This window comes from Chaetura pelagica, unplaced genomic scaffold (assembly GCF_000747805.2).
Source record: "Chaetura pelagica isolate M959 unplaced genomic scaffold, ChaPel_1.0 scaffold3, whole genome shotgun sequence".
NCBI lineage: Eukaryota > Metazoa > Chordata > Aves > Apodiformes > Apodidae > Chaetura > Chaetura pelagica.
Window position 1 is genome coordinate 5,585,486 of NW_009952974.1, and position 10,143 is coordinate 5,595,628.

Here is a 10,143-nt window from a genome sequence, read left to right on the forward strand (position 1 = left end):
AAATCACAAAGTGAGCTATGCTTGTTGAATCTCTTCTTATAAATGTTAATACTCTTTCCTTTCCCAGCAGCTTTGGTTTGTTATATTTAAAATTGGAACCTGAGGATCAGGATTAGGTGATATTACAAAACATGTGTGCATGTAATAAAATTGATGTTCAAGACAGTAAAAAGGATCTTCAAATGACATTTAAACCAACTGGAAGTAACCCTGTTCAGAAAATTCTGGCAGTTTTCTCTTCTTGGTAACAAAACTACACTTTTTCAGCCTTCTCTCTTGTTTTAGGCTGGGAATGGAGTGCATAGTTTGGAGATCAGCAGTGGGACATCTTACCAAAACAAAGCATCCATGGGACTGTTGTTTAATCAATGACTTCTAAGTGCAGGAGCTGTTAGATTGGAAACAAGTGCTGCAAGATGCCAAGTGAGGTGCTTGAGAGCAGCAGTGGGATGGAGGAGACCATGCAGAAACAGAGCAAGTCTGGAAGCCAGAGCCCTCACTGTGGCTCCACGAGAAGGGCTATGGCAACCACTGTCACCTTTGATGGGGAAGCCACTATGGACCGGAGGAAAAAGAAGAAGAAAGAGTCTCGCCCTGAGTCAATAATAGTTTATCGGTCAGAGAATGAGCATAAGGTGGAAGAAGAACAGGCAGATGAAGAAGGAGGAGAGAGGAGCTCTGAGGAAGGCTCCAAATTTCTGGGTCAGTCCATGGCAGATGGTATGTATTCCTGGGAACGTCCAATTTCCATAAGCTGTTCTTTATGCTAGCATGTGCTGAGGTCAATGGGAAATGACTGGGACCAACCCTCTCCAAGACAAGGAAAGCTTGAGTTCATACATGAAAAGATTCTGAAATAAAAAGTGTTACAGTCTGATTTGGGGTGTCTCCTGCAGTTCTTCACAGAGGAAAGTTGTTGCCACACTCTTGGTTTTAAGAGGCTGTTGTTTTAGGCATGTTAAGTGAAAAGATGGAAGCAGATGGACTTGGTGGCTCTACCTGCAATCAGGAGTTTTACTCATTATCTAGGATTTGCTGTTGACTTCTGTTTGCATGTTCTCAGCAGTTTCCTATTTAAGAGGCCATTGGCCTGATCATCATGGAACATCTTGGAGCCACTTTCACTTCTGATGTCTGTTCTAGATACCCTTGCAGTGAAGGAATGTAGGAAGTAGGTCTTATGGCTAATCCTCTTGTGAGTCAATAGATCAGGCTGAGAGAGGCTTAAATGAGAATGCATGCTCCTGGTCCATCAGCTGCACCAGATTCCAGCCCAGCCCCTATCCTCATAGCTTATCTGCTGCCTTCCTATTTTTGTGGGCCACCTCAAACTGCTCAGCCCCCTTTTAAGAGCCTCTGAAGACCTTCTTTCAAGCCAGTCAGAATTAAGACCAGGAGGAAGCTTATTTTATCCCCCTAGTTTATAGCCAGTATCACTGCAGGCACCATCCTAAACCAATGTCTCTTGGAAGCTATGGCAGTCTGTTTGTGACTTTAACACATGTCCCAGCACTTTCCTGTTTGGTGCCTTTTTTGATGCCTTCAAATGCAAATATATTTATATGAGGATTTGTAAGGATTTTCTACACTTTTAAAATTTGCATTGAGATACAGTTCAAATGTAAAGTGAAATATTACCTATTCAAGTATAACTCCATCTATGGATGTGTTTATTTCAGAACTAGAGTCTTAGTCATATTTACCTAATTCACTTCACGTTGTTCAGGAATAAATATGAGGGTACCAGACAGAACAGGCATCCTGTTTTTTATTCAGTTACTCTGTCTCATCTCTTTCTCATATACTCATGCAGCACTTTCCATTCACATGTTGGCCCCATCGCAGATACTGGAGTCTTCTCCCTTGTGATTTCTGTCATCTGGAACTCCTGTCTTCATCCTCATTAGCTCTTCTCTCATTTTCTTCTGTGATAATCTTCTTTATACTGCATTGCTTCTAGGATTCCATCTTTTTTTTTTTTTTTTAATTTAACTGTAACTCCATATGCACTGTAAAATATTCTTTGGGGTCTTTGAGGATTTATACAAAATACTCTGTTCAGAAAATTAATCTAGATTAGTTTATCTGTGTTCATAGGTGTCTGGAACATGCCTTTAGACAGCCGATATGTCACCTTGACTGGAACAATCACCAGGGGAAAGAAGAAGGGTCAGATGGTGGACATCCATGTCACGTTAACGGACAAAGAGTTGCAGGAACTGACTAAATCAAAGGAACCTCCTAAAGAGGATGTACCTGAGAAGAAGAAAAAATGTGATATTGGACTGGACAGAGGACCCCACATCATCCTCTGGACCATTATCTGCCTCCCCATCATTTTTGTTGTGTCTTTTGTGGTTTCATTCTACTATGGAACCATTACATGGTATAACATCTTTTTGGTGTACAATGAAGAGAGGACCTTCTGGCACAAGATAACCTTTTGTCCCTTTTTGATCATCTTCTACCCAATTATAATTATGGTTGTGTCTTTTTCCCTAGGCCTGTACTCGGCTGTGGTCCAGGTAGCATGGTCCTTTGGGTACTGGTGGCGTGCTGTCACGGATATGGAGAAGGGCTTCTGTGGCTGGCTCTGCAGCAAGCTGGGTTTGGAAGATTGTTCTCCATACAGTATTGTTGAGCTTCTAGATTCTGACAATATCTCAGGTAGTCTCTCTGGCAAGAGCTCTGCACAGGGGGTTGAGACCTCGGCAGTCTGAGCCTTTGTCCTGGCTGACTATTTTGGTCATACACAAGTGGTTTTTCGCCTAGAGAATAACACAATGTTTTTTTATCTCATATATCTATATATATTTAAACACAATCTTAATTAATAAAATATTGGGCTGGGAGTGCTCTTTAAATGTCATAGAACACAAGTGTGCTAGCTTCACATGGCCTGGGAGAGGAGGTGCATGGCTCTCCAAGGATTTATTGTCTGTTTTACTGAATTACAGTTTCAGGGAATGGTGAGAAAATCCAGGTCTGTGGGGCTTGAGCTGTTTGTAGAGTGGCAGAGATATATGCTGAAAGGTCCACTTATGTAAAGTCAGAATAGAAGTAGGACAGTGACCTACTGACTCAGTGAAAAGAAGTTTCTACTCAGGGTATGACCTTCAGGAGCCAGGAAGTCATGGAGAGCTGAAGCCTAGCCTAAACAGCAAAAAGTTATGTTCCTGCAGATTTCCTAGAAAGGGTCCTTTTCCAGTCCTTTCAACAAGTGCAGCAAACCTTTCAGTGCTTAGACACTGTCAGAGTTTGAAAAACAGACCACTACAATAGTTGTGCTCAGCCTTTCCCTGGGAGAGGGAGGACTGCATAGCCTCCCACAAAGGCATGTGAGCTCTATGCTGACCTGAAATGCACCTGTCACATGATGGAAGAGTAGGGCTTTCTCTGTAATGTGGTGTGTAGGGACTTGGTAGGCCTGTCACTGAACACTGTCAGGAGACAGTAGGTGCACAAATAGGTGCTTAGGGCACATCTGCACTTGATCTCTTGATAGGCACACTGCTGGGAAGGAATGGGCTATGAGAGTTGTACGCAGTGTGCAGCACAAGCAGTTGCATTGTAGGGAAGAAATGTCTGCTGTGAGGAAAGGTGATCAGTTTGCATGTCATTGCAATGTAAGGGTGGACTGGTGGCACCTGTATTTAGGGAAGTGGAGTGGAAGGTGGTTGGATGGGAAGGTCTCACTGAATCAGTCACTCTGTTTTTCAAGTTGTTTTTATGGAACAGCTGCTGGACCTTCCCTTCCCTCAGGGGCACCCCTGAGCCCATGTCTGTTAGTGCCAGTGCAAACAGCATTAGTGCCTCAGCTCTGGAAGGCTGCATCCCACACATACTTCCTAGTTATGTGGAAGAGCAGTGGACTATATATCCTCCCGTCATGCCTTATTTTTGTAATTGGTTTCTCTCCTTTTGGGACATTGCATGGCATCTTAATGGGCTCCCAGACCAGGTAGAGGAGGCCACCACAGGCTGGAGAAATTTTGATTGTCTCTTTAAAAAAAAGACTAGTGGAAAAGTGTGTTTTTTTCTGGATTGACTGTTGGGGTTTTGGCCTAAGGAGAATACAAGAAGAATAAAAGAGAGGTGTAACGGACTCGAATGGGGGCTGAGTTACACGTCTGAAGCATGATTTGTTTTCTGAGTGCTCTAGTTCAGCTGGTGCTGCTAGAAAGTCTATCTCAGTCCCAACCCAGAGGAACCCACCGTTTGCATGCCTGTAGGTAGATAGTTCCCAGTGTGCAGACAGGCTGCACAGTCACTCATATCTGTATAGGTGTTTCACTTCCCCAGACTCCCTTCCAGAGGGGGAACTGCTCTAGTTTTAGGATGGTAAAGAGAAGCATTCAGAAGTTGGATTTCACAGGAACTAATGATTCATGTTGCATTTCAAGGATAGGGTCAAGACTACACTGGCTGGCTGTCCTGGCTAGGACATCTGGGATGTATAAACAAGTCCATCCTATGCTCTAGGCCTGACACTGAGAAATAAGTAAAGTCCCAGATGAATCCTTGGTCTAGCCCTTTCTGGGAGGTCCAACCAAAGCAACCTTTTAGCCCTGGCTTGAGGATTAACAGTGTAAATAGTGTACAAGCCAAATATCAAGACTAGGCTTGGCCTCACCCTTAACAGGTACAGCCAGGCTGTGTTTGCTTGATGCACAGCTTTCAGTTTTAAAGTTTTTACAGGCTATGTCTTTAAAGGCAATGACCAACTTCCAGAAAAAAAATCAAGCAACAAAACAAAAAAACCCCAAACAAACCAACAATAAAACAAACAAACAAACAAAAACACCAAAAAACATAGAAAAACAATATGTGAGGCAATGGCAGGTAATTCAGTGGGGTTCAAAGAGGCCTGAGACCAGTTCAAGTAGTGAAATGCCTTTCACAGGGCTGTTTCAATCAGGGAGCTTGGTATCTCTCTGAATTAATAGAGAAGGTGAGGATAAATCATGTCAGTGCTGGCAGCCTGTAGTGACCCAGTGCAGCCACTCTGCTTAATACTCCTTCACATGGAAATCACAGGCTCCCACATGGCTGGAGGGTGGGAAGAAGTGATGCTTAAGAAGCATTAATGGAAGGATGGCCTACTGGCAAGTGTTCCCATGCACTGCTAGGAGGGACACTGCTGGTGTGAAAGGAGCGGATTGTGTGTCTTGGCCCCAACATGCGGGAAACAAGTGGGCTTGGGGGAAGGATGGCTGGCAAGTGTGCATTCTGCAGAGGGGGAAAACCCAATTCAGTTGTCACTGCCAAACAGCAGCTGTTCAAGGCTAGATGAAAGGCTGGGGTCAGTAGCACAAAGAGCCTTCACTTACAGAGGCCTTGAATGATAAATACCAGCTCATTACAGTATACAGCCATGTGAAATATCTGCTGAGCTGTAGGATCTGCTTTCAGAATTGCAAACAGCCTGCCAGAGCAGAGACAAAACCAGACTTGTGCCTCTTACTGCTTGTCACCATTTGACTCAGGTCCGACAACAACGCTTTCAATCCCCTCTCCCTCCCACCCAGGTAGGGAAGGAGAGAGAAAGAGAAAAAGAGAGAGACTTTACTGAATTGAAAATTAAACTAGACAGCTTTAATTAACACCAATGATACAAGAAAAAATATATAATTATATACAAATATGTTCAGATATGTGCAAAAGCCTCTCGCCTCCCCCCCCCCGCAGCAACTCCCACAGCATCTCCTTAGCTGGGAGCAGTCCCGAAAAGTCCTGGAGCTGCTGGAGAGAGCTGGAGAGAGTGATGAGGGTCAGGAAAGCTCGAACCTGGGGGTTGATGATGATGGATGAACAGAGGACACCGGCCGTGGACGGAAGAGAAGGTAAAAAGAAGCAGGAAGTAAATTGTCTTCTGTGATCTCTGACCTTCCTCTGAGCTTACGTAGATATATGGAATGGAATACCTCTGGCCAATTTTGCTGTCTAATTCAGCCTCCTTCGGGGGTCATAGATCTCCCTGTAGTGTCTGAGTTGGCAGAGTAAAGGTGTGACCTTGAAGACCCAGCAGTTAGAAAAACATTCCACTGTTATCAGTCTTAGTTGGAACACTCTGCTACTAGTTAAAAGAAAGCTTACTGAAGGAAAAGTCAATAAAAGTAAAATTGGCTTCATTCTGGCTCAAACCAGGACACTGCTGTGTAAACACAAAGGAGCATCAGAGAAGTCTTATTACCCTCCCTCTGCCATGGCAGCTATGCCGGGTTTGGAAGCCACCTTTTGGAGGATATACTGCAACAATCCATCATGTGTTTTCTACTTTACACTTAACCAAGCTTGCCTCTGCTCCTGCTGAAATGCTGAAGTAAGGATGTTCTGCCATCGCTTTTGGTGGAAACTAGTTTGAGCCTGGGATTATTTCTGGTGCTATTTGTAAATGTTTTATTCAAACTTTTCTGAGAACAATTCCGGATAGCTTTCTCTTGTGTCTGTTATCCCCTGGAACAGCTTGCCTGATGCAAAATATATAATCATAATCACTTGTTGTACTAGAAAAAAGCACAATTTTTTGTCCTGTTCTGCCCTTGCCTTCAGAAACTCACCTGTAATTTCTGCTTACGTGCCAGTGTCAAACTGCAGGGAATTCCAGTTTTTCCGAATGTTGAGTGTGTTTCTGGCTGCTCTAGTCTGGATGCTGTTTTTAAGTAAAGATCATGTGTGTTTGCTGATTGTTATTTTTAATTGCATTCCCTTTCCCCATCCTTGCTGGCCTGGATGGAGAATAAAGATGTATGTGGCTTTAGAAGAGTGTTGCTCTTGTGCATCTGCTTGACTATGTGTTCAGAACAGTGCTGTGGGATGGACATGGTCATTCTCTGCTGATAATTATCAGTCATTTATCTTTGAAGACCCACTTCAAAGTGTGTCAGAAATGGGTGGCAGTTTTATCTCTTGTGCCTGTCTAGAACTGTCACATCCCTGGGTTCTTCTTTGTTTTTTCTCCATAGTGCAAAAATGAAAACTTTTTTAATTGAATTTCACCGACTGGTTAATCTGTTTGGCCTTAGCCCCAGTGATCTGTAGGAAGGGACACACTGATATACCTGCAATTACATTAGTGTTAAAGAGAAAATATGGATGCGTAGCCCACATTCTTGCCCTGTGTTGGACAAAACTTTGCTCAAAACTTAGGAGTGCCCTTTTATTGTCCCAGGCAGGGAATTATCTATGGGATCAGTGCCCTTCCTGCATCTTTCCAAAGACTTGTTGATGTGGAGGAAGTTAGATTAAGGTGGATTCATTTCTGAGTACATTAGTCGATTACTATTTTTCCCCTACGTGAAAACAGGATCTTACAAAAGAAGAGAAAGAGGTTGAAGCAAATGCAGACCTGTCCCAAATATCACTACACATAAAAAGGGGGCTAATCCACTTGGAAACACAACTTGTAAATTAATTTGGCAAATTAGAAGGGCCATCATTTTTGCTTGTTTTAACTACTAAAGCATGATTTCTCTTCCAACGGGCAAACATCTAATCATGATGAGAGAGGGTTTGTGGTTGTGTGTTTGATAACAGGGTAAATTGCCACAGGGTTCAAAAAGCCTTCTAAGCATCCTTTCTTGTAAATGGGTGAAGTGAGGCTGCATTTGAACAGGCAGCCCCAATGAAACAAGGCTTGAGGGGCTCTCATGGATCCCCCCTGGTCACCTAGTTCCTTTAACTTTTAGTCTCCCTAATTTCTTGTAATTACATGGTAGCTGAAGTCTGTCAGAATGCATTAAAGTAAAGAGAACACTTGAGTCAGGCCAACAATGCATTTGTCCCTGTGTTTAAAAAATGCCCTTGCTTTTAGTGAGCTAAAACATAGACCCTTATCCCAAAAACCAGAGCAGCTAAAATCTGTTGGGCTCTGCATCTGCTGAAATGAAGTATGCCATGGGTGAATGTGACCTGCAGCCTTCTAAGATACAAAGTTTCTGCCCAGATGTGATCTCTTTCTCTCAGGGCTCCTTCGGGCTCCTTTTTCCAACCATTTCTTTAAGCTGGAAATTTAACTTCACAAGATAAAAGAAGGATAACTAGTGAATTTGATAGTATGTTTTGCTTGGCAAAATAAAAACCCACCTCCCAGGCAACATGGTTTATTGCAAGACCCTCCATCAGTAACATATATTAAGACCAATATATTTCAAAATGCCTCTGACTATCTGCCTGTGCACACCAAATTCTCTCTGCTCATACAGTAATAAGGTGAGTAAATTATATCTGCTACAAAATAGCAGCCAACTGGCGCATAGTGATACAGCATAAATGTAGCTTAATTTATTCTAGCTTGTTATCTGAATCAACTGCAGTTTTGATCCTAAAAACCCCAAATATTTTAAGTAAACTTAGTGGATTTCACAGCACCAATGCTGGGCGTGAATCCAACGGCTCCTGGGGTAGTCAGCCTAAGGAGAGTATGCTTTTTATTCAGTCTTTCTAAAAGACATTATTTGCCTTAAACGATGTCAACTTCTAATGTCTTTCACTATGATGCATTTAAATGTATCTATAGTGAGCCACCGCTGTAATTACAGGTAATTACTAGAATATCCTTCCATCACAAAGGAAATTTTCCTTAACATTCTAACCATGTAAAAATTGATGCAAAATTAATAAATACAAGAAATTTTAACCTTCATTAATTAATTCAAACAAGCTCCCCTGTGACTTAATAATTGAGTAGAAATTTTTCCTAGTATCTGTATGCAGAAAAAAAAAAAAAAAAGGGCACATGTAGTGTCATTGCTAAATGATATCTCAGTTCTCACTAAATATGTGTTGGCAGAGCTACCTTTAGTGACTCAAAATAGACAGTAATACTGACTGCTCTACGGTCTGATGACACAACCACTGAAGCCATGAACTCTAATATTGAAACAGGCCCTAAGGCAAGAGTGACCTGTGGTGGTGGTGGTGACTTCAGCCAGACCCACAGTTACAGCCGGATTGCTCTGAAGCTCCTATTCCACCCCAAAATCTAATCTCTTTTGATGGCTAAATTTGCCATTTATTTCCATGGAAGGTTATAAAAATGTGAACATCTGCCTCACCTAGTACAAAAAACCCTGCAGAAATCACCACCTGTCATCTTGATGACTCTCTTTCCTCCAAGGAATTCCTGCAAAATACGTGAATTCCAGGAAAAAATGTGAAATGATTCTTCCCCTGCCTCTACATGTGACACTGTCATCTATCTGCTAGTTTCATGGATTAGCATCAATTTACACAAATAAAAAACAAACTAAACCCCTTCTTTCTTCTCAAATAGGAGCTCCCTCCTCCACGCTGCTGCTTTGCCTCCCAAAGCTGTGCAAACTGGGAACTCACAAGAATTAAAGGCTTTAAAACATAACATCCCATCCGCTATGTTTGCAATGCTCCATTTTTAAAGTGCATTACTCTAAAGATCCAAACTTCCATCCTTTCAGTCTGATTTCAGGTGAAGGTAAACAAATAGGAATTGAAAATGCGATCCTCTCCTCCAGCTTGGAAAGAGCCTTGTCCGGCAGCTGAAGACTCTCTGTGTCCCCTCCCGCAGGCCAGTTGGATGGATAAGGCACAAATCCCCGTGCTACGAGGATTAAATTGGACCATTACCCAGTGCGGGTGTGTGCGTGCGAGCATGATGCTGGTGGGGGGAGGATACTAAAGGCTTATCCTCATGCATCCACAGAGTTAATCCTTCCCACGGTGAGTTATCCTAGCTAGCTTGTCTAGAACAATCCTGCTGCACGAAAGCGCTTTCCAGAGATGCTGAAAACACAGCTGGGTTGTTAATGGCCACAAACAAAGGCTTAGTGCACAGAGAGAGGTCAAACAGGGAGAGAGACCTGAGAAACCAAGAGTGTGTGGAGAATAAGATGGATGAGATTCTGCTTCTGCAATAACCCAATCTGAAATAGCAGCAGCCAATACAACACTTTGGGGTGAAGTGTTGTTTTGCTGTGTCCTACAATGCAGACTACATTTCCCCACAGTTTCTAAGGTTTCTTTCATTTTATTGGCATCTACTTTGTACTTACTTCCTCTTCCTGAAATACCAGCTTTAACTTTTTTCAAACACTATTTCCTACTCTTGCTGGGCTCACTTTCCTCAAAGTGAGTGTATGTGATGTGAATGCCTTGTTCCTCTCCAGG

General features: G+C 42.7%; 1 protein-coding gene across 1 annotated transcript; it reads left to right on the top strand.

The window, feature by feature from the left end:
• The first annotated feature begins 416 nt into the window (after nucleotides 1–416).
• On the top strand, nucleotides 417–2,720 carry TMEM169 (transmembrane protein 169). Its single transcript, XM_009996057.1, has 2 exons — nucleotides 417–720; nucleotides 2,098–2,720. Exons 1-2 carry the CDS (start codon nucleotides 417–419, stop codon nucleotides 2,718–2,720), a joined length of 927 nt encoding a protein of 308 aa, XP_009994359.1.
• The last annotated feature ends 7,423 nt before the right edge of the window (nucleotides 2,721–10,143 follow it).

Coding starts and splice junctions, on each gene's coding strand:
- TMEM169 (XM_009996057.1), top strand. CDS start 417: ATGCCAAGTGAGGTGCTTGAGAGCAGCAGTGGGATGGAGGAGACCATG. Junction 721..2,097: donor GGGTCAGTCCATGGCAGATG/GTATGTATTCCT, acceptor CTGTGTTCATAG/GTGTCTGGAACATGCCTTTA.